The sequence below is a fragment of the Benincasa hispida genome, chromosome 9, assembly GCF_027475165.1.
Source record: "Benincasa hispida cultivar pf3 chromosome 9, pf3_genome.v1.1, whole genome shotgun sequence".
NCBI classification, from domain to species: domain Eukaryota; kingdom Viridiplantae; phylum Streptophyta; class Magnoliopsida; order Cucurbitales; family Cucurbitaceae; genus Benincasa; species Benincasa hispida.
In genome coordinates, this window is record NC_143486.1 from 82394665 (window position 1) to 82417251 (window position 22587).

Here is a 22587-nt window from a genome sequence, read left to right on the forward strand (position 1 = left end):
AAATTGAACCCAAATTCAGCTCCCATTTGGTGTCGGATACACACCAGGGTTTTGATTTCGTAGCTCCGAACTTGTTTGCCTCTGTGGGTTTTTAGGAACTGAGGTGATGGCGTTGGTGAGAGGGTTGTGTGCGGAGGGGAACTGTTGCAGAGGTGATGAACACACCAATTTCTTGAGATTAATATAAACATATTTTCTGTTTGTTTAAGGGTGATGAACGCACCAATATCGGACGTCGAGCAATGGATAATGGTAACTGTGGTAAGCTTCCAATAAATGAGAAAAAAATTATTATTATTTACAAAAAAAAAAAAAAAAAAAAACACTAAAATTGAGTAGTTAGGTTATTGTCACATCATCTTTTTTAATAATCAACTAAGGGTCAAATAATTTTATGGACCATTTTAAATATTTTCATAAATTTTGGGGATTATAAATGTTTATTTTGAAATTTCATATATCAAATTTACATCAACTCCAAATCTTATGGACCAAAAATATATTTTACCCATAGATTTAGAAGAGCATTTCAAGTTTCTTTATATAGAGAGCTTGATAATAGAATTATAACAGTAATTTGTCAAATTGAAATAGTAAAATGAAATACAACTTACTTATACATAACAAATCTAAAACTCCAAAAAAAAAAAAAAATGGACTTATTACAAGCATGTGTAATGAGCGGTTGGTTATTGCTAATAAAATATAAAAGGTGCATATTTGATTAATATGAACTCATTTTTAGGGGAAAAACATGTATGGGGTATGTGAAGAATTTAAGAAAATAGTCTATTGTTTCTTTAAAGTTCATTTTTCCCTTTACTTGTTCAAATTTTATTGTTCACGAATTATATTTAACATAAATATCATAAGACTTTAAAGTCATAACTTTTCAATATAACATCTTAAAACTCCAAAATTCTAAATAATTTAAAAGGACTATATTTGAAGCACGTGGTTGAAAAAATGAGTTAGGATCATAAGACATAATTGATCATCATGAACATACTTATGACCCCCTTTAAGGGGAAAAAAATCTCGTCTCGAGGGTATGTGATGAATTTATGAAAATGGGTATATTCGATGATTTAAAAAAAAAATCAATATTTTCTTTTCTTTTCTTTTCTTTCGAGTCTTTGACAATGTAGTGTTCGAGAAATATTGCGTTGGCAATGTGTTATTTTCCAAAAATTCCTGATCTGATTAATGTAGAAAATAATGTACAAACTAACCCAGTTCATAAACTTGGAAGCTCATGGCAATAGCCAATAAGAGGCATGAAGAAAAATGTGGTAATTTGAATATAATATTTGAAACAATTGCTATCCTACAAGAACAAGCTTGGCTTTCACTGCAGCCACCATGTTCTTGAGATAAAAAAGAAGAAGAACGGCAGTAATGAAGTTCTTGTAGCAAAAATGAGATCAAAATTTAGATTACATAGAAACGAAAGAGAAACTTTAAATGGCATGGATAAGGGAAAAATCAAGAAATAAGGCCTTGTTTGGTGACGACGTCAATGGTGGTGGGCTTGACCTCCGGGAAGCCACTGCCGGACAAGGTGGGTGCGTCGGTGCCGCCACCGCCGTCCTGATTTGGCTTGGGCTCAAGATGCCCCTCCGCCCCATACCCTTTCCTTTTGTACTCTTCCAAGTCTTTGTATTTCACGTAAGGACTGCTCTCCAATGGCAGCAAATCTTCCACCGGAGCCTTCTCTTGTCTCTTCCCCGTCATTTGCTGCTGTGGCTGCTCTTCGTTATTCGACATCTTTCCCTCTCTCTCTCTGAACAGACCCTGTTTTTTTCACCTTTTACTTATATTGCACAACCCTTAAATAAAGGAAGCAATTATGACCATGTGTTTCCAAAAGTTTAGCTCCCACTTGACCCGCTCTCCCCTCCGAGCCCCACAATCATAAACTCTACATTTCAATTTAATCATAATCATATAATCATATAATGTAAAAATTCATGCAATGGATGTCGAATATTGCTGAAATTACAAACTGACAGTTGAGGATTGAAAGTTACCAATCATTAATGCAGAGGGGACCCATGAAGAAGAAGCTGCGTGGCGGTGGCTGTCTGTTTCTGTGTCTATGCATTACAAAACGATGAAGGTTTTGCGGCCAGACAAAAATGGCTGGCTCTCCATCCTCCACCCACTGCTTTCTATTACTTATCCTCTTCCATTTTATCCACCTCATATTCTTTCAACACCCAATGCTCTTTGCCTATTTCTTCTCTTATCTGCTTATCTTCTTCCTTCCTCTGCACCACTTTTGGCTCCAACTTCATCAATGGCGACTGATCAGAACACGCCCCAAAGAAGGGATTCCAATACCCAGCTTCTGGACGAGCTTGAGGCTCTGAGCCAATCGCTCTACCAAACCCACATCTCCACTACTCGAAGAACAGCCTCGCTTGCTCTGCCTCGGAGCTCTCTTCCTTCTATTCCCTCTGCTGAAGATGTGGGCGTCACCAGAACTGACGATAAATTCAACAAACCGAGGTCCCGGCGGATGTCTCTGTCGCCGTGGCGTTCTCGCCCCAAGCTTGATGGTGAGGATAACTCGCAAACGGAACGAAACAGGGTATCTTCGAGTCAGCCGGAGACGAGGAAGTTGGATGAAGCGGCGCCGGAGAAGAAGGGGATATGGAATTGGAAGCCGATTCGAGCTCTCACCCACATCGGAATGCAGAAGATAAGTTGCTTGTTCTCTGTTGAAGTCGTCACCGTTCAGGGCCTTCCCGCTTCCATGAATGGGCTTCGACTTTCCGTTTGTGTGAGGAAGAAAGAGACCAAAGATGGAGCTGTCAACACAATGCCGTCTAGGGTTACGCAAGGCGCTGCGGATTTCGAAGAGACTTTGTTCCTCAAATGCCATGTTTATTGCACTCCTGGAAACGGAAAGCCTCTGAAGTTCGAGCCTCGTCCGTTTTGGATTTACGCTTTTGCTGTAGATGCTCAAGAGCTCGATTTCGGGAGAAGTTCAGTGGATTTGAGTAAACTGATTGAAGAATCCATGGAGAAGAGTTATGAAGGAACGCGAGTTCGACAGTGGGACATTAGCTTCAATCTGGCGGGGAAAGCCAAAGGTGGAGAACTCGTTGTCAAATTAGGGTTTCAGATTATGGAGAAAGACGGAGGTATTGGAATTTACAATCAAGCACAGCCAAAGGAATCGAAATCGGGAAAATCTTTCGGGAGAAAGCAATCGAAGACCTCATTCAGCGTTCTTAGTCCGAGATTAACCAGTCAAAGTGAAGCTTGGACTCCATCGCAAGCAAGAGCTTCGGCGGATCTTCCAGGAATGGATGATCTAAACTTAGATGAACCAGCGCCCATTCCCTCAACCTCGCCGTCTATTAAAAAATCTGAAGAACCGAGGACTGAAGATCTCGATCTTCCAGACTTCGAAGTTGTCGACAAAGGAGTAGAGATTCAGGACAAAGAGGAAGAAGTGGAAAAAGAAGAATCTGAAAAATCAGTGGAAGCAAAGTCGACTTCAAGCGAGGTAGTTAAGGAAGTTGTACTCGATCAGGCTCATTTGAATCGATTATCAGAACTGGATTCGATCGCACAGCAAATCAAAGCTCTGGAGTCAATGATGGGAGATGAAAACTCTGGGAAAAACGATGAAGAATCGGATTCACAGAGACTTGATGCCGACGAAGAAAACGTAACGAGAGAATTTCTTCAGATGCTGGAGGAAGAAGACGGTACTGGCTCATACAGCAATAACAGTAAACTGAGTTACCCTGAAATTCCTCCTCTCCAACTTGAAGAAACAGAGGATTCCTCGGAGACTGAATCCAAATCGTACATTTCAGATCTTGGGAAGGGGTTAGGCTGCGTAGTTCAAACCAGAGATGGAGGCTACTTAGCCGCCATGAATCCACTAAACACCCAAGTTTCAAAGAAGGACACTCCAAAACTAGCGATGCAGATATCCAAACCATTCATTTTAGCATCCACACAGTCGCTGAGTGGGTTTGAATTGTTTCAAAGAATGGCTTGCAGTGGACTAGAGGAACTGAGCTCAAAAGTAGTAGCACTAATGTCTTCGGATGAACTCATGGGGAAAACAGCAGAACAAATAGCATTTGAAGGAATTGCCTCAGCAATCATTCAAGGGAGAAACAAAGAAGGAGCAAGCTCCACCGCCGCTCGCGCCATTGCTGCTGTAAAAGCAATGGCGACTGCATTGAGCACAGGAAGGAAAGAGAGGATTTCGACAGGAATTTGGAACTTGAACGAAGACCCTCTGACCATTGAAGAGGTTCTAGCATTCTCAATGCAGAAGCTGGAAGAAATGAGCGTGGAAGCCTTGAAAATCCAGGCCGAAATGGCGGAAGAAGAAGCCCCATTTGACGTCTCTGCTCTGAATGTGAAAATTGGGGGAAAAGATCAGAATCAAATCCACCCATTGGACTCTGCAATTCCATTTGAAGATTGGATGAAGAAATTCAACTTCAGTGGATATGGAAACAAAAGAGAAGAAGATGCAGAAGAAGGGGTGACAGTGGGGGTGGTGGTGCAGCTAAGAGACCCATTAAGGAGATACGAAACAGTGGGAGGGCCAGTGGTGGGTCTGGTCCATGCGAAAGAAGCAAAAATGGAAGAAAAAACAAGCAAATACGAAGAGGAAAGAAGATTTAAGGTGATGAGCATGCACGTGGGAGGGTTGAAGATGAGAGGGGGAGGGAAGAGAAATACATGGGACAGTGAAAAACAGAGGCTGACGGCGATGCAGTGGCTGGTGGCGTATGGGATTGGGAAGGCGGCGAAGAAGGGAAGAAATTTGGCATCGAAGGGACCGGATTTGCTGTGGAGCTTATCGTCCAGAGTAATGGCGGACATGTGGCTCAAACCTATACGAAACCCAGATGTTAAGTTTGCTAATTAGATCAACCTGTTCCAGTTCCGGCCAGTACTAGCCTCGCCGCCGGAGACCCACACCGGAGATTGTGTTTGTTTAGCGTGTTGATATTTATTGTTTTCTATATAATTAATTGTAAAAAAGTATATGTTCACTAGGAAAACAGGAGAAATTGCATAGTTCATTTTGTATTTAACTAAAGAATCCGAATAAATCGCCAAAAATCAGATTATCTTGCTTTCTTTTCTAGGACTGACCGTCCTCACCTAACTGATCTTTTCTCTAACTGTTTGGTGTATTAAATATTAGTTTTTTTTTTTTTTTTTGGCGACAAAGATGAAGCATGCTTTATCAAATGTCCCCACCCAAATATATTATACATATTTGGTATCAAAGAAAATGTTAACACAGTTTCGACTCTTTAGCATAAAGGCCTTTGAACAAGGAAGAGGAGGGCCTCGCGGAAACAAAGAATATTAGAAAATCCTGAAGCTTGGCTCCCTTGCTGGGGTTTATTCCATTGTTATTTTTTTGCCAAATACCCTACAAACCATATCGCTAACGTTCTTGCCAGGGCAGCTATTAATCGTCAAACATCAGAAAACAAAACATATCATTCAAAATAGGTCGTTAGCAAAAACTCTACTCAGCTCGTGTTTTTAATGCTACTCCAGGTTTAGTTTCAAAAGAATATATATATGCTCATCAGGACCAAATTTGCTATAAGTTTACCTATCATTAGGGGAAATTTTGAGAAAGTTGAATATTGAGCATCGTTTGGGAGAGTGACTTTTTGGGATTGAGAAAGAAGCCAACTAAAAGAAGGGCAAACGCAATAATAAGTAAAGATATGGTGGGAAGAAAAACTTACCCATTACTTAAAATAACATGAGAAACTTGAATGTGAGAATATAACCGAGGATCGTGAAAATGAACCAGGTATGATATTGAAGTTTTAGAATCAGAACCTATAGGTAATTGGGGGAAAATGATTAAAATGATATGATGACCAATATTCGTAAATGTTTTGGACTTTAATAAAGTCTTGAAATAAATATATTTGAAAAATTGAAAGGAATAAGTAGAAAAAGATGGCAAGTGTTTAAAAAAAGAGAAATATATAGTCGAGCCCAGCTGTTTAAGCCATCATCTGTAGGGACGATGCGGGCTACATCTATATTCGATGTACAATAATTGAAAAAAGTACTAAATATCTGCATACATTGTCCAAGAATTTTACTTGAAATCAACATAACACAAAAGTTATAGTTTTGGTACCACCATTGAACCGACGAGCCCATCCTATCCTTGAATAAACAGGCTCAAATAATTCTACAAATTAAAAGTTCCGTATCACGTTCACATACACACTAATCTTGAAAAAATCCCTTTTCAAAATAAGGGATGGGAGTAGGAGTTCAAACCTTCGGGAATGCCATAATCTCTGGGTCACGAGAATGTTAGCTGATCAAGTCAATCTTCAGATATCTATTGATGAATGCGACATGGCAGAGGGCAGAATCCAACTAACCAATATCATTACCAAGAAGCTATTATATTCCCCCAATTGAATAAGGTGCATTTTTAAAGAGTTTGTCTCCAACAATAGAAATACCTAAGGAAATAAGCCTGCAGGCATTGATACTATACAGTAGGCCCCTCATAACTAACTTCGTGATGCTTATTAACAGCAGAACTGCAAGCTAACCCTATTTATACAGCAAACCTGCATGTTAAAATACATGCATTCAAAATTTTCAGAGGAGCCTAATCGGTTGGTAAAATGATTATATCCACCAAGATAGCGAATATATCCTAAATTACCTTACCTCAGGATTTCTGTGCTTCATCAGACGATGATTGGCCCCTGAAAGAACTAGGGAGATGTCCTGAGTTTGGAGGCTTTGACTCTCCAGGTTGGTTATCTGAAAAACTTTGTTCTCCTTGTTCATCTGACTTGGATTTTGACTTAAAAGGCCTCTCAAAATCCTTCACACTTCCAGGATCTATAAATAAACTATTCAGTTTCTGTTCCTGCAGAAAATATAAATATAGATATATAAGGGTGACTCATATCAAGACAATTAAGCAGACAGCCGTTTACACTATTACTAGGAAACCATATCTAAGTGGCATCATCTCTGGAATAACTAATTTCATATTAATTTCCTTGATCAGGAAACTCGAGGACCGGTTAAAGGGAAATGAGAACAAAAAATCATCATCTATCATACAAACTGAAGATTAGAAATTACAACGGGAGAGGAGGAACCATTTGGTTGACGTAGTGCCCCAAAAGAACATGAAAATTTTAATTAAGATAAAGAAATCCACTACACATCACAAGATAGATCATTTGGATGTAACTTTCATGCATAATTACCTGAACTTGAGGCTACTTTCTAGAAATCCTTAGATTTGTTCCCAAGAGGCCAAGACCCAACCGCAACCACCATCGTTTCTTCTTTAGAATAAATAAATTAATGGGAAGAGTTTTTTTCGTTGTCTCAAGTATACTAACTATAAATTCCTTTCTAAATAAGTGGATGATGATTAATTATCCAGAACTGGAATGTATCACGGGAACACGTTAAGCTATCATCCGCAAAGGGAATATTTGTTTAACCTTACCCAATAAAGTGTAATTCTTGCAGGCCACAGTTAACATCATTAAGAAATACGATCCGCATCTCATATACTGGAGAAACAGAAATTTCCATCTTTCAGCGGTAATTTTGATTGCAAAAAGTTAAAACACGTTTGATAACCATTTGATTTTTGAAAATTAAGCTTCTAAACAATACTTCCACCCAATGGTTGTTTTGTTATCTATTTTTAAGGAATGTTTTCAAAATCCAAGCTAATTTTTGAAAACTAGAAAAAGTAGTTTATAAAAACTTGTTTTTGTTTATGAAACTTAGTTAAGAACTCAAATAAGGAAACATGATAAGTAGGACAAAGAAATTAAGAGAAATTGTGAAAAATAAACAAGCACAGTTTACAAAAATTAAAATCCAAATGGTTCTTAATTTAATTGAAGAAATGAAAACAAAAAGGAGAGAAAAGCCCCAACTTTGACGAAGACAAATATATTTAAAGAACACTACAACATGGCAGAAACAGAATTTAAACAATAATAGCAAGGAGTTGCATATAACTTTCATCACCTAAGAGTGAGTAACAAAAGTGAAAAAATCCAAAAATGAGAATCTTAGAAAAGCCAAAAGAATCCTTATCCTAAAAAATCTCTTCTATTTTCTCTAACTAAGTGGTCCCAAAAAGGGACCAAATATTTGAATCCAAGGAATCTCCTCCTACTTGAAGTCGAAGGGGTGTCCACTGAATGTGAGAGAGATCAGACTTCTAAGAAATAGATGAAATTCTTTTAACATCTTTTAGGAAGGGAATTGGCTGATTAAAAGAGAGGATAATATTGTAAAATTCTACAGGACAAAAGATAAAGAGATGGACTTGGACTCCACATTCCTCATTAGTTTTGCTACACAAAACATCTACCAGGGAGAGCTGTGTTAGGTTGTCTACCTGAATTTTTTGTGGGTCATCAATTCCATCATTGAACGAACATATTCGCTCCCCATTAGCCCGCAGAAAATACTATATATGAATTTATCAACTAAAGGAATGAGCAAGAAGACATCACAGAATTGAGTGCAGAGTATCAGAGGTACTCACACTCTGGAGTGCTTCAAGCTTTCTCTGCAAAGCCTCATGCTCGGCTTGAATACGGAAAGGAACACCATGCTTTTGATAGACATTGTTCTGGGCCAAGTCTTCATCAATATCACTAGCCGTTGTTGCAAAAGGATGGTTTGCAGGAATCCACCTGATTGTGTCGGGGTCAACATCAGGAGGAATTGAATCTCCTTCCTTAAGAAACATGGTTGGTCTCTTCCACTGATATGCCCGAGACCTCCGTTTCTGATGAATACTTTGTTCCTCCTTGGTAAGAGTAACTGGGGCCAACCGATAAACCTTTCCACACATTTCTACGGACGAATTGCTTTTGTCAACCTTCACCAGTGGATTATTAAAGGGGTCATTGTATTTTAAAGGTTTGGAACTGCAAGAAAGGAAGATTACAGAGAAAATGATGAGAATATAATGGAAATAAAAATAGAACATAACAAACATATAGGCACATTGCACAGGAAAAGTTTCCAAAGATTTAAATCATACATGCCTCTTCTGTCGGATCTTAGCTGACCACGCCTGACTAGATCAGCCACTGATCCGGAATGACTGTTCCTGGACTTCCCCATCAAATACACTCTTGCAAGTATTGCTAAACAAGCAGTTACAATGCAAAACCCAATTGCAAGACCGTTTCCAGTACATTTGTTCATCTGGGACAGGATAGGACAAGAGAGTAACAATTAACATACCCGTAACGCCAAAACAAAAGGCACAATTTAAGCTCAGAGTTCATTCACTGGAGTTTAGGGTTTATAACACAAGGCACTACACATTGTCGCAAATTTGCGTTCAAAACCTATATCAGTTTATATCAATTCCGTCGACATCATAAACCATTCATGAAGTAACGCAGTTACGTAGGTTCCAAACACATAGCAGAATAAGTATCAGTGTCATGATCCATGACCATTCAGCAGACAGGTCTCCATTCAATTGCGGTAAAGAGGTGTAAATTGTGAATATACCAGAAAGAAGACGGTCATTACAAACGCCATTCCCGAATGTGCCAAAAAAAAACATATAAAGAAGAGTCACAAACTCCTAATCTATCAGAAACTTACCAAGAAAACGCCGGGAGGTGACGAAATAATCATCTCCTGCATTTTCCCGATGTAATCTTTGGAAGCCACACCACCACTCCCACTCTTGACCACGATTTCATCATCTTCGACATCTCGGCCGGAATCAGTGCTCCCGGAACCCTCAGCCGATTTTATTTGAAACTTACGACCAATTCGATGCCGATTCCAGTTGCAGTTCAAATGACCATACCTAATGGCAGCGCATTCATTACCAATTTCACGTTGAGATATGCCGGGCAGAGCAGAAGGCTTTCGAACCCATGCGTGTGGCTGCACAGATGATCTAAAAAGTTGATAAACATGGCAGAGAACGTTTCCTGATAAAATCAAAAGAAAAAGAAGAAGACTGGAGGAGGGATTACCTGGAAAGAAAGAGAATGTAACTGTAGAGCCCAATTGGATGCCATTACAGGTACAGGAAAACATACTGAGAGAAGATAAATGATGGATTAGAATGGTGGAGACGAGAAAATGCACAGAGGCGCCATACCACAGCAAATGAAGAAGCTATGGGGGAGGATAGGGTTTTGCTGGAGTGAGCAACTTCGCTTCGGATTCAAATGTAAATTCGTAGAGCCAAACCAAAAATAATAATAGCCTTAAGCAAAGCGGATCCGTGGCGCAATGGTAGCGCGTCTGACTCCAGATCAGAAGGTTGCGTGTTCGATTCACGTCGGGTTCACTTTTATCCTCCTTCCCTTTTCAGATTTCTCGGATGCGTTGGGAATTTAGTGAAAAACAACCTCATAGATTTTTATTTTTAAAATATTATTTTGGTATTTATAATTTAATTTTCATTCTATTTTACTCTTAATTTTAAATATTTAAATTTAATATTGTATTCTTGATAAAAAAAAAAAAAAATTGAAAGTAATGTAGTTAGAGCTTTCATAAAAACTTTTGTACATGTTAATTGTCTTTAAAAAAAAAAATAGGGGATAGATATTAAACAAACATGTCTCGTTTAAAGATGATTTTTGTAGTTATTTCTAAACATTTTAATATGTTTTAAAAAAAAAAAAAAAAAAAAAAAAAAAAAAAAAAAAAAACTTAACAGGTTGTTTTTATCTAGCAACTAATCTAAAGTAATGCTTTGTAGATATTTAAAGCCAATTTAGGCAATTTAAATGAAGTTCCAACCACGTCCTTGACAATGTTGCTAAAGATCATGTTGTTGTGAGTAATGTCTTCTTTTTCATACTATACCCCACGATGTGACATGAAATATCAATTAGTCTATTTTTTAGTTTACCCCTAAACTACTTGGGTGGAATATTCAATGCAATGGTATTAACATTTTCATTTCTTCCATTAGGGTGGGGATTCGTTTTTTTTTTTTCAATCAATTACGCTAAAAAACAATTCTAACCTATTTTGTGAAATATCACAAAATCTATCACATTCTTTTTATATCACATGCTAAATTTTTCAGTCTTATTTATTAACTTCAAAATAGTTACGTTAAATTATTTTGAAACTTATACTTGTTAGATCGACCATTACATAATAAAGAATTCAATAATCAATCTCTCAGATTATAATAAGTGAATTTAGCAATATCGTTATTTATGAGTTAACCCTAATGCAAAGATGTCGTGATTTTTTTTATTTTATTATTTTTTTCTAATCTCAATGAGATGTTTGTTTTTTCATTGGTTGAGCTTTTGCCACTTATGCATATGAAGTGGAAAATTATAAGAAGAGTTTAAGAAAAAACAAACAAACAAAGTCAAGTAAATACGCTATAATTAAATTATATGATGCCCATGTGATGACTAATAATATATATACGTATGGTGGGTGGGGCATTCCTTTTAATTTTATTTTATTTTATTGGGCGGCTCCAAATGCGATGGAATAATAAGATGGATTTTTCTATTTCCTAAAAATAAATATATTTAAAGTTTTGACCTAACTAACACACAATCTTTGGGTTATAGTGGTTTGATGAAAAAGAAATATATCTTAAACACTAATTCTATATACTTCAAAATATTATTTTTATATTTTCATATTACGATAAATAGTGTCTTTTTATATAAAACTATGCATATTAGAGGGACCAAATTTATTAAACGACGCTAAAGAAAAGGAAAGGGCCGCAATATTTCATAGTGTGGTGTTGAGTTGGATGATTAAAAAAATAAATTCAAACATGTTGATATTTAATTTTTGTTTTTTCTTAAAAAAATAGGAATTAAGTAGTGGGGTTAACTGCAATTTGTTAGCATTACATATTGAATAAGAACAAGTTTGATCCTCTAATGTCTAATCCAATCAACCCATCCATTTCCATTTGCATCGACAGTTTGTCTTTGCTCATAAAATAAAAACAAAAGTTAGCCTCCATAATGCAATTCCACCTAATTCATTACCATTTTTGGCTACCACAAATTTCCAGCTCCCATGGTTAAAAAATACTATTTTAAAAAACAAGGGGTTATAAATGGCTGCTTCTCTTTTTCTCGACGATTTGATTTAAGGCTTTACCGATGTCCATAAATTAAATATGTCTGAGAATAAAAAGTGATAGTATTTGGTTGAACATAAAAATGTTATCAAAATTTTATGGTAACAAATTAGCTTTGTATTTTATTTATAAAATTAATCATGGACACCTCTATAAAATTTTGATAGATTAATTGATAAACAATAAATTCAATTCAAAGTTTTGAGTAAAATTAATTATTTAACTATCAAATAATAATATTAATTAAATTATTAATTACAAATATTTGTAAAATGAGTAATTTATAATTAAAGTTACTTGATTACATAATTTGATGATTTATATAAATATGATGTATTCATAATTAAAAAAAAATAATTTAATTTTAAAAAATAAATTCATTTTGTGATTAAATAATGAATTATAATTATCATAAACTAATTATAATTATTAAAAAATAATCTCATAAAATATTAATCATATGAGAATTAATTAACTACCTATATAATTTATTGATGAATTAATATTATTAATGCATTGGTTCTTTACGGTTTATTATATAATTTATTTATTTATTTATTAATCTGAAGTAGTTAAATTCAAATATTATAATTTAAAAATTAATATAATTTTATAAATTATAAATTTAATATTCATATATTAATTATTTTAATAGTATAAAATAAAACAGAGAATTCATTTAAAAGGGGGAGAGAAAACTCACACTTTTATATGGATATCATCTATAGGTATAAAGAATACATGAGAATAGCTTAAAACTTTAAAACTTGTACCAAAGAAGGGACATGTATCCCCTATCTATTTCTACATTTATTCTCATCCCAATTCCGCCTCCTAATATTAATAAATATCACATGTTAGATCAACGCCTTTTGGTGGCTGATTTGAACCTCATTTATCATCTTGGTTCATTTTAGTATCCCGTCTCCTTAAATTTGTTCTATATTAGTCCAACTGACAATTATAATTTATTGTGACTTATTATTTTAAAAATTAAATTTATAAATATTACTTTTATCCATTGATTTTTATGTTTTTGTTGACTCAAAATTAAAGTCGAATTTTGAAAACTAAAATTGGTATTAAGAAAAAACTAGCTAAAAATTCAAATACTTGCGTGAGAAATGTGAAAAACAAGAATAAGAAATTGTGGAACAAAAAGGATTATTAAATCTTAAAACTCAAAAATTCAAATGAGATTTAATTATTAAATATAAAAAGTAATAATAAAAAAAGTTTGCATTTTTATAGTTTAATTTTATTAAATAAGAAAAAAAATTTGTAATCAAAGATAAAGAAATGAATATAATAAGCTGAAGTTCCACTTTGTGATCTGAAAATATATAGAAATATAAATGGGTAGGAAAATATGTTGGAATTGTTATAATTGTGTTGGTTCAAAAGTGGCAGAAAAAAGTGTGACAATGGGAAAGCAGGAAAAAAAAAAAAAAGAAAGCATGTGAATAAGATATTATAAAGTTGAATTCATACTTCACCGAGGAAAATAAGAGATAGAGAAGTAAAAAGTGGGGTTGGTTTGATTTTTATTCCTTCAAACTTGTTATTATGAGATAAGATGGATAAATGCCACAACAATTATAAATTTTATTAGTAAGATTATATGTGAATGAAACAGAGAATTAATATTTAGACTAAACAAAATTTGCTTTTAAGATTCCTCATCCAAATGTTTGAGTGCATAATTAAAAAATGGAAGACAGAATTAAGTAAGTTTATGTTCAAACTGAAGAGGAAAATAGGTAATGTAAGGAAATAAAATAGTAAAAGTCAAAGAAGTGAATTAAAAAGTAGTTGGAAAGTTGAGACATGAAAACTAATTTAAAACCTAAAAAATTTGATAGTGATTATCATATAAGTGAAAGTGAAAAGGACAGAGAGCAGCCATGGCTATGGAAGGTAAAAAAAATGGATTGGGGATTTGGTAATTTTTAAATAGCAAATGGAGCAGTTGCAGAATTATTCCATTTTGAAAACTTTATGGATCTGACCTCTTAAAATCTTCAGTGGGGAGGAAAGAGAGAAATTGGCATTTGTTGAAGAGAGATGCAGAGAGGGAAGCCATTTGCTGCTGAAAAATGCGATCCAAAATGGAATTAAACAAATCACATTGGCTATTGCAGTGTCCACCATCCACATGATACTCATACTGTTCCCCTTTTTGAATTCATCGTCTGTACTGTGAAGTTATGCCATCTCCGCTGAAAATCGACGACAGATTTTTTTAAGTCAATATTCACAACAGAAACAGAACTACCAGAACGGCCGATTTTAAATTCAGGGGAATCGCCTTCGCTTACAACTTGAATACATCCACAATTTTCAGTAATTACATGAATTTGATTAAGAAAGCTATTTACAACACGGAGGAAGGAAGGAAGGAAGGAAAGAACAAGAATCGCAGTAGTTAAGAGAAAAACCCTAGGGCTAAGGTAAGAACCTATTCGTCTTATCATCTCCTTCCTCTTTTACTCTGGATTCCGTCCCACCGTTCGAACTTGAGCTCGCCGGAAAACCGCCGCACTTCTGGCACTGACTTACCACCAGAATCTGACGGCAGGAAGGACAGGAAGAGTGAGATCGGAACCACATATCGATGCAGGACATGTGAAATCCATGGCCACACTGCGGCAACACCCGAATTTCATCACCGACAACGAACTCCGCGAGGCAGATCGCGCAATCTGAGAACTGAGCAGAAAACTCAGCGGTGAAGGTGTACTTCGGAAGAGACCTCAGGATCTTCTTTTTGAGACCTTTGTTGGAGGCAGGAGGCGGAGGAGAACGAGTGGAAGCAGCGCCGCCACCAACGCCGGCGAGGTGGCGTAGCCAGGCGCAGCGAGCAACAGCAACAAGACCGAGAACGCAAAACAAGGCGCAGAGGAGGGCAGCGAGGATTATGACGAAGTCAGAGTCATACCTCTCGGGCTCGGGCGTGTCGGAGATGGCGGAGGAGTTGACGCCGGCAAGGTACCTGAAGGGACGCATTTGAAGCGGCGAGAGAAAGGAAGAGACCTATAAGATGAGAGATGAGAAGGGCAGTCGTTTTGAATCAACCGTGGGCGTAACGTTTGTCGTTTCGAGGGGATTTTGAGGGGCTTTTATACTGGACACGGGAATCGGGCTTGCGTTTTTCCGCTTTTCGGAGCTTCCGATTAGACTCACCCACCCCAATTCTAACGGCGTTTATATAGACGCCACCATCTAAATTCATTACTATTAATTTACATTATATATACTCAATAGACATTAATAAGTAATAATCTTCCTTTCTTTTTTTTTTTTTTCGTCTAAAAGGGTCCAAGCCCTCTTCCCTACGTTTAAGTTCAACAAGCATTTAACTATAAAGAAATTATAATTCAAATACAATTCAGCAATTATTATTAATAATTAAGTTTGTTACACCACATGCCAGACACTAATAACCTACTTTTGAAAAGTCATTGTTTTTTTTTTAAAAAAAAAAATTGCTTAAGTTCTTATTATTGAGTTTAACATGTGAGTTAGATGATAAAAATTTATGACATCTTGATACATTTCTTAGACGGTAAAATTAGATTAATATTGGGCGGGAATAAAAAAAAAAAAACCAAATAAAGAATTGGGTTAAGATCATGTTTTAGTTGAAAGAAATGTATAAAATTACATATAATAACCCTATTAATAATGTCCATTAAGATTCATATTACTTAATAATGATATTTGGTTAGTGGACCATAGTCCAAATTCAACGCATGGAGACAAAATATAAATGGATTAACAAATCATAGTGTTACATCTTATGAAATTATAAACATCCACCTTGTTGCTCCTCAATCTCTTGTTTTTGTATGATGGGAAAGGACCGTAGTAACTCATTTTCATCCAAGAACACACTCTTGAACCTCAATTCCTTCAAAATTATAAATAAAAGAAAAAAGAGTTGACATTTTAAGGCATAAGTATGAGGAAGTAGAGGTGTTTTTAGTTGGGTTGGGTTCATAAGAGGAAAGAAAAGAGAGACAATTAAATAGAATTAGAAGACGTATGAGTTACTTCCACAAAGGTAGTGATCAATTTCAAAATAAAAATTTGATGGAATCAATACTCATTCAATTAACATGAGTACAAAAATATCTGAAAACCACGAATTAAGTTTCGTATCAAAAGAGTGAAAATATCGAACAAAAACTAAAACCCTTTCCCTACGCCATTTGGGTCGAATCCAAAACCACTATTATTATTAACAAACTGCAAAAAACCATCAATCAAACAACCAGTATTTTAGTGATTTGATACTAAGAAAGATGGAACAAATCCTCTCTCTTTTTAGGTAGTTGGATTAAGGTGCTGGCTAAAAAGGTAAAAATTAGAACACCGCATCTCTCGTCCATCTGTTTTTTCACTTTCTGAATTTTTCAAACTTAAAATAAACTTGGAAGTTGGAACTGATTCCCTCTCATGGAACACTCCTATTGGTTCACAGTAAAAGCAAGACACAACACACTATTTTTCGCTCAAAACGACATCATTTTGAAGCAAAATGAGGTTGAACTTGGACTTGAATCCGAGGTTGGGGAAACCCAACAACGTGTTGTGTAGACAAACTGTCTGTTGATTTGAGTTAGGCTTTCCTTTTTCTTAGATGACCAAAGGAAAATGTCAAGAAGAGGAGGAGATGGGAGAGCAGAGGCATCCTAGCAATGACAAGGCACTTTCGACGACGCATCAAGAAAGGAAAATCCTTGATTCTGCTCCACAAAATGACACTTGGGACAACCATCCAATCCAATCTCCCTTGCCAACAACACCAATTTATTGCGTCTCTTTCTGAAAATGATATCCACAACACTTGAAATTTCTGCTTTTCCTTTTGTTAATAAAACAATAGGCCAATATACAAATAAGGCTGTCACGTTTTCTCTATCAAAGCCGCCCTCTAACTCCTGAAAATTAATATCCAACCAGGCTCAAAAGCTAAAAGCTAAAGCCTAAAGGAGTAGAGAAAAGGTGACATGGCCAGAGACCGAAGTAGAAATTTGGTGCGTTTGGCACTAAGAAGAGTGGTGCTTTTGTTGTATTTTAGAGGGTCGTAATGTGTCAGGCTAAGATACGACACCAAACAATTGATTTAACATTTTGATTATATTAAGAATAATAGCATGTAAAGAATTCCATGTTCTGTTAAAAAAACTTCCCCTACTCAAGACTAGGCTGTTGTGTTTTCTCCTCGTTCTTCCAAAAGAATGCTCAACTTCTTGTTCAGTGGAGGATCAAAAATCTGGTTCTCGAATCAGCTCAGGCCCCACCTTTTTCAGGCTGCACCACTTCTAAAAGCTCGATGTTCAATTCAAAAGTAGCTCCAGGCTGCCAAATACAAAGCAGGATTACATGTAAATCTCATAACCATACAACTAAAAGGTTGTTATCTTATCTCTATCTCAATCCTCCACGCAATAATTGACATAAATAACATAAGTAAACCAAAGGGCACTTGACTTGACCGTTTCTTGGATTCCTCCACTCATGACACTTGCATACAAGAAAAAAGGGGCTAAATTATGGCTTTTGCCCATAAACTTTATATGGATTTTTTAATTCTGCAATTAATCTTTTGAACTTTTGAAATACACCCTTTACAACTTTTGTATTGTATCAAACCACTATTCATTTTAAAAGTATATTTAAGGTTTCAATTTCGCTATCAAATAATATACAGCATTCTTGTTTTGTCCTTAAAGTATATGTATGTTTTTTTTTTCTTTTTTTTTCTTTCTTTCTTTATTTTTTTTTCTTTTTTTTATTATTATTATTATTATTATTATTATTTTGTATTTCCCTTAATGAAGTAACTTGAACAGGTTATTTTAAAAAATTGAATTAAAAAATTTAACGGTGTATTTGAAACTTTTTTTACTAAAGAATAAAGAGGATGCCTGAAAAATAGACATCGTTGGTTGAGGGGTGAAAAAGTGTAAACCAAAACATATGTGCACATGTTTCATGATAAAAAGAAATAACTTTTTTCAGTACAATGTTCTGAGATCAAACTGGATGATATGACAACAAAACCAGGGAGTTAGGCCAAATTTTAATCCCGTGTTTTCATGCGTTCACATGCAAGTGAGATCAGACAATTTTTAAAATAGTTTCTGTCAAAAAGTGATACAAAAAAAAAGGTAAATTATTGACTTACTTGAAGTAATGGATAATTAGACACCATACTCGAGACTTCACTGACATTTACAACTTTAATTCAGGACTAACTTTTTTAGTTCCGAGTTTTCATGCATTCACATACAAGTGTAAGTAAGTTTCAAAATAGTTGATGGATCACAATGTAAATGATTGAAGTACTTTATGTAATAGAAAAATATCATACTCGAAACCTCAAAAATATCTAAAATTTAAATCAAGGGACTTACTGGAATTTCATTCATTCCCTTTTGACCATATCCAGCCTCAGGGGGAACAATCACCTTACGCTGGAAAATGAAGGAAAATGGGAGAGACTCAAGAGAATATAATAAAGAGGAAGAAGATTATCAACACATCAAGCATATGTTAAAACTAGATACCTTTCCTCCAACTTTCATCCCTTCGGTTATGGAGTACATTGCTGGTGGGGGTTTAGGTGCAGCCTGTGCTGAAAATAGACCATTTGGATTGTCCACAAAATCACGCTTCCGCTCCTTCCCGGGCGGGGCTCCTACTTTGAACTCATAAGGCTGATCAAACCAAGGGACAACATACATTAGAAATTCAATTGGGCTCTAAAATATCACGTCTTTCTGAGGAAGAAATAAGAATTTTATATTACATCCAGATGATTCATCACTATATTGACCTAGAGCTGAAGTTGTTGACTAAAAAACATTTAATCCTATGATATATTCTTAACATTAATCATCACGCTCGTACACATTCCTTCTTTAGATAACAACTGATTAAACTAAATTCACGTAAGCAAAATGTAAGAACCTGGGCGATAACACGATTTCCAGCCAAGAGTTTCGATTCTCGACTTGACACAGCTGTAATCCCTCTATAGAGGCAATCAAAGTGCACCTGTAATCGAAAGCTAATACAGAAAAAAGTTAAAATTCAAATACAGGCAAAATAGCTCTCAAATTTCCCAAACAGATTACCTGAACTGTGGAACCCTTCTCTGCCACAGGACCCTTTCCCTCCTCGACATCGTAGTACTTGAGTCCATTTGCTGTAATCAAAATGTCATTGCAAATGTGAATCAAAGAAAATCTACAGAGAAATGCTCCTCATAATCCAGATTTTCCAACCATTAAAGGAGAGATTTCGACGGGTATTTTGTTAAATCAACAAACGTCACAGATCTGTCTGAGTCCTGGAAACAAGACTATAAACACCCCAAGAGCTCAACTTGTAGTGAATCAAACTTCCACTTCATTTCAGTAGAATTTTAAATTTTGGATATGGAAATTGAATAATATGTCGTAGTTACTGATCAAGACTATATGATTTTCTACCTATTAAAAGTATTAAGAGGAAGGATTGAGATTACTAACGACTGGTGAGATAATCCTCGAGAGGAATGGTCTTCTTGTTCCTTCTTTCTCTCGCCTTGGACGGAGATACAGAAACGAGAGTGAACGGGAGCGAAGAGATCAAAATTGCAGACCTTCTTGAAATTGGTAAAGAAAACACTTCTTGCCTCGCATTCTCTCTTTGGTTGGGCGAGGATTGTGAACGAATTTGAGGAAGAAGGCGATCAATGGGACAAGAATCCAAGCTCTTCGGTACGGACACTGCCATGGCGGTTGAACTACGCAGAGCATGTGTTTGGAAAGCGCCCGCATTATATCCCTATCCACAAAACGCTTGGCGAAATCCGATGCCCTTTGTCTAAAGTAAAATTGACAAAAATGACTTATTTAGTGTTTTGATTTGGGAAATTATTTTAAATAGTAAGATGATTGAAAATATTTACGATATATAATAAAATTTTAAAACTATCCATGATATATATTGATAGACTTCTATCAGTATCTATCAATATCACTGAGTCTATCAGTGTCTTCTAAAATTTTGCTATATTTTATACTAGTTTATTTTTCTATATTTAAAAACAGCATTTTTGATTTTGTATTTTTGACTTATTTTTGAAAAATAAGTATTTTTTGACCCGATGATGATGAAAATGATGTAAGCATGGAAAATATTGGTTGTACAATCACTCTTATGTCTCTTATTAAATTCTCACTTTTAATCTCAACAACCAACCTACCAAATTAACTCACAAAAAATATCCACCTAAAAAATTTATTCACAAAAAATTATTCATATTCCAACACAAAAAATTCTCCACTAAATTTGATTTGTTTACAACCCCACAAAAAGTTTTCTTCACCAAATTATTTCCAAACAAAAAGTCTTTCGTCAAGTCAAAAACTTGTATTTCACGAAGTTGTAATTTTGTACACTCTGTAAGAAGGTATGTATTTCATTTTGTATGTATTCAATAATTCGATAATTTCCAAAAAAATGACAAAAATAAATAACCTATTTGGAGTTTGATTTATGCTTGCTTTGTTTATTTATTTATTTTTTAAAATAATGCCTTGCATTTGATATTTATATAAAAGAATGAGAAAAAATATAGGATTTTTTTTAAGATACTCGATCGGGCTTCACCAGGCATAAAGAAAATGAGTTAAAATTACCTGGTTTAGGCTTCATCGAGTACAAAATAATTGTTGAAATAAGTTGGATACCCGATCGAGCTTCACCGGGTAGAAAGCAAATGAGTTAAAATTACCTGGTCGAGCTTCATCAGGTACAAAATAATTGTTGAAATAAGTCTGATACTTGGTCAGGCTTCACTAGGTCTTCACCGGGTATGAAATAAATTGATTGACCCGGTCTTCTCGAGTATGGAATAGAAACTGGGTTGGGACTGGTTCGGGGCCTGGTAGAATTAACCCTAACCCGGCCGGGCGCACAAAAAGTACGATACTATTTTTTGGCCCGATGTTATACCTGGCCGGGTGGACGATTAGGTCAATTTTTTTTAGTTTCTTTTTCTTTTTTCTTTTTTTTTTTTTTTTTTTTATTTTAACTACATTATATTAATACATTTTTGTTATAATTTATAGGAAAATACCTCGTGCTTGGATTTTGTTTCATTGGCGTTTGGAATGAAAGGAAAAAGGATTACGATGGAGGAGAGTTGCGGGGTTTGACATTGAGGTTGGCACAACATATAATGAATTTCTAACCGAAGTTTATAGGATAAGTGGTATATGTTGGGTTTTATGTCCTAAAACTCATGGTTTGTAAACATTAAACTTATTCTGAAAATTCAATAAGTTGTTATTGAATATATGAATTGTTTATTTCATTTTAGAAATAAATCCAATAAACTAAAAGATCCATGACTATTACATTACATGAGTACTTGAACTTTATGTGGAGATATAAAAGTGGATTAGGTTTGAGTAAATAGTCAAAATTGTCCATAGTATACGAATAAGGCTGGGTGTCTTATTCTGGTAACACTATTGGATGCGGCTCACTCCATAGTTGTTACAAAGAGTTTTAAAGTGCTACAAACGAAGTGATCCTAATTCGTACATGTCATTATATGAGTGTTGGGGTTGATGCCCTACATCTCGTAGGGTCCTGTAGTTTGTAAACACGTGTATGAACAAACACTTTGTGATTTATAATATGAGATATTTTATTCACTTCAGTATATGAAATATGAGATATTTTTGTTGCATTAACCACAAACCAATAAACTAAGATCCCTGGTTATCGTTGTAACTTAAGCATGTATGTGGAGACATACAAGTGGATCGTGCTTTAAGTGATAACCTAAATGGTCTGTAGTATATGGATAAAGGAGGGATACCTTATTCTTGTGACAATACGAGTGTGGTTCGCTTTATAGGTGTTACAAATATTGTAAAATGCTACAATTGGTATGATCTTAATCATTCGTGTATTAGACATACAAGCGAGGATGATCTATACAAAGGAGTTTGTATAAGACTGGACCACGAAATGTTTAGTTTCGTTATATAACGCTGTTCATGACAGAGACTTTCATTTCACTAGGATGACCATAGGTAACATGACCTTAATCTTGAGTGAGTTGTGAACTCCTGCCTATGAGGGCAGTCCCTTAGTTTGCATAGATGCGAGTGGCCAGATCGCCGACTCAAACCTACTACTTTGAGGATTCGTCTGATTGAGGAGCTGAGAACTCAGTTACACAAGATGAAATTCACTCCTTCCCCAAAGCAGAGGTAAGTAGATAAGTTGCTCCCTTAAGGGCTGATTCCGAGACTTGAACAATGTGACGCCACATATTCTCTTGGCTTGTGAAGGGATTAGTCATAGTGGGACTATGATGTATTGTTCATTAGAGGAATCAGTGGTACTTAAGGAGTTAGATGTAACTA

At 35.5% G+C, this 22587-nt stretch overlaps 4 protein-coding genes and 1 non-coding gene across 12 annotated transcripts; 2 read left to right on the forward strand and 3 right to left on the reverse strand.

Annotated features, from left to right (window-relative positions):
* The first annotated feature begins 2036 nt into the window (after window positions 1–2036).
* Window positions 2037–5114, forward strand: PMI1 (plastid movement impaired1). Its single transcript, XM_039043850.2, has one exon. It carries the CDS (start codon window positions 2099–2101, stop codon window positions 4907–4909), a length of 2811 nt encoding a protein of 936 aa, XP_038899778.1. The 5' UTR covers window positions 2037–2098; the 3' UTR covers window positions 4910–5114.
* Window positions 5115–5983: 869 nt separating this feature from the next.
* Window positions 5984–10716, reverse strand: MCD1 (multiple chloroplast division site 1). Of its 8 annotated transcripts, none has more exons than XR_005484403.2 (8): window positions 10041–10250; window positions 9658–9948; window positions 9080–9246; window positions 8576–8963; window positions 6712–6916; window positions 6498–6608; window positions 6307–6408; window positions 5984–6214 (listed from the first exon to the last, which is right to left on the reverse strand). XR_005484403.2 is itself a non-coding variant. In XM_039043851.2 (6 exons), exons 1-5 carry the CDS (start codon window positions 10083–10085, stop codon window positions 6713–6715), a joined length of 1095 nt encoding a protein of 364 aa, XP_038899779.1. In that variant the 5' UTR covers window positions 10086–10716; the 3' UTR covers window positions 5984–6608; window position 6712. The 8 variants fall into 8 exon arrangements, 2 of the variants coding, with proteins under 2 accessions (XP_038899779.1, XP_038899780.1); XR_016531995.1 differs by having other exon boundaries at window positions 6707–6916; XR_005484401.2 differs by having other exon boundaries at window positions 5984–6408.
* On the forward strand, window positions 10289–10360 carry TRNAW-CCA (transfer RNA tryptophan (anticodon CCA)). The gene has a single exon. It is a non-coding gene; the product is annotated as a tRNA-Trp (tRNA).
* A 2946-nt stretch (window positions 10717–13662) lies between the features above and the next one.
* LOC120086173 (RING-H2 finger protein ATL8) lies at window positions 13663–15445 on the reverse strand. The gene is made up of 2 exons (XM_039042684.2): window positions 14607–15445; window positions 13663–14367 (listed from the first exon to the last, which is right to left on the reverse strand). Exons 1-2 carry the CDS (start codon window positions 15152–15154, stop codon window positions 14334–14336), a joined length of 582 nt encoding a protein of 193 aa, XP_038898612.2. The 5' UTR covers window positions 15155–15445; the 3' UTR covers window positions 13663–14333.
* A 1826-nt stretch (window positions 15446–17271) lies between these two features.
* LOC120086172 (FKBP-like peptidyl-prolyl cis-trans isomerase family protein) lies at window positions 17272–20018 on the reverse strand. The gene is made up of 6 exons (XM_039042683.2): window positions 19690–20018; window positions 19294–19364; window positions 19127–19213; window positions 18724–18873; window positions 18571–18630; window positions 17272–17512 (listed from the first exon to the last, which is right to left on the reverse strand). The coding sequence occupies exons 1-6, from the start codon at window positions 19934–19936 to the stop codon at window positions 17444–17446; spliced, it is 684 nt and encodes a 227-aa protein (XP_038898611.1). The 5' UTR covers window positions 19937–20018; the 3' UTR covers window positions 17272–17443.
* Between the last annotated feature and the right edge of the window lie 2569 nt (window positions 20019–22587).

Coding starts and splice junctions, on each gene's coding strand:
- PMI1 (XM_039043850.2), top strand. CDS start 2,099: ATGCATTACAAAACGATGAAGGTTTTGCGGCCAGACAAAAATGGCTGG.
- MCD1 (XM_039043851.2), bottom strand. CDS start 10,085: ATGGCATCCAATTGGGCTCTACAGTTACATTCTCTTTCTTTCCAG. Junction 9,247..9,657: donor CACCTCCCGGCGTTTTCTTG/GTAAGTTTCTGA, acceptor ATCCTGTCCCAG/ATGAACAAATGTACTGGAAA. Junction 8,964..9,079: donor AGATCCGACAGAAGAGGCAT/GTATGATTTAAA, acceptor CCTTTCTTGCAG/TTCCAAACCTTTAAAATACA.
- LOC120086173 (XM_039042684.2), bottom strand. CDS start 15,154: ATGCGTCCCTTCAGGTACCTTGCCGGCGTCAACTCCTCCGCCATCTCC. Junction 14,368..14,606: donor GGAGATGATAAGACGAATAG/GTTCTTACCTTA, acceptor GTCGATTTTCAG/CGGAGATGGCATAACTTCAC.
- LOC120086172 (XM_039042683.2), bottom strand. CDS start 19,936: ATGGCAGTGTCCGTACCGAAGAGCTTGGATTCTTGTCCCATTGATCGC. Junction 19,365..19,689: donor CGAGGATTATCTCACCAGTC/GTTAGTAATCTC, acceptor TTTTGATTACAG/CAAATGGACTCAAGTACTAC. Junction 18,631..18,723: donor GGATGAAAGTTGGAGGAAAG/GTATCTAGTTTT, acceptor TTCATTTTCCAG/CGTAAGGTGATTGTTCCCCC.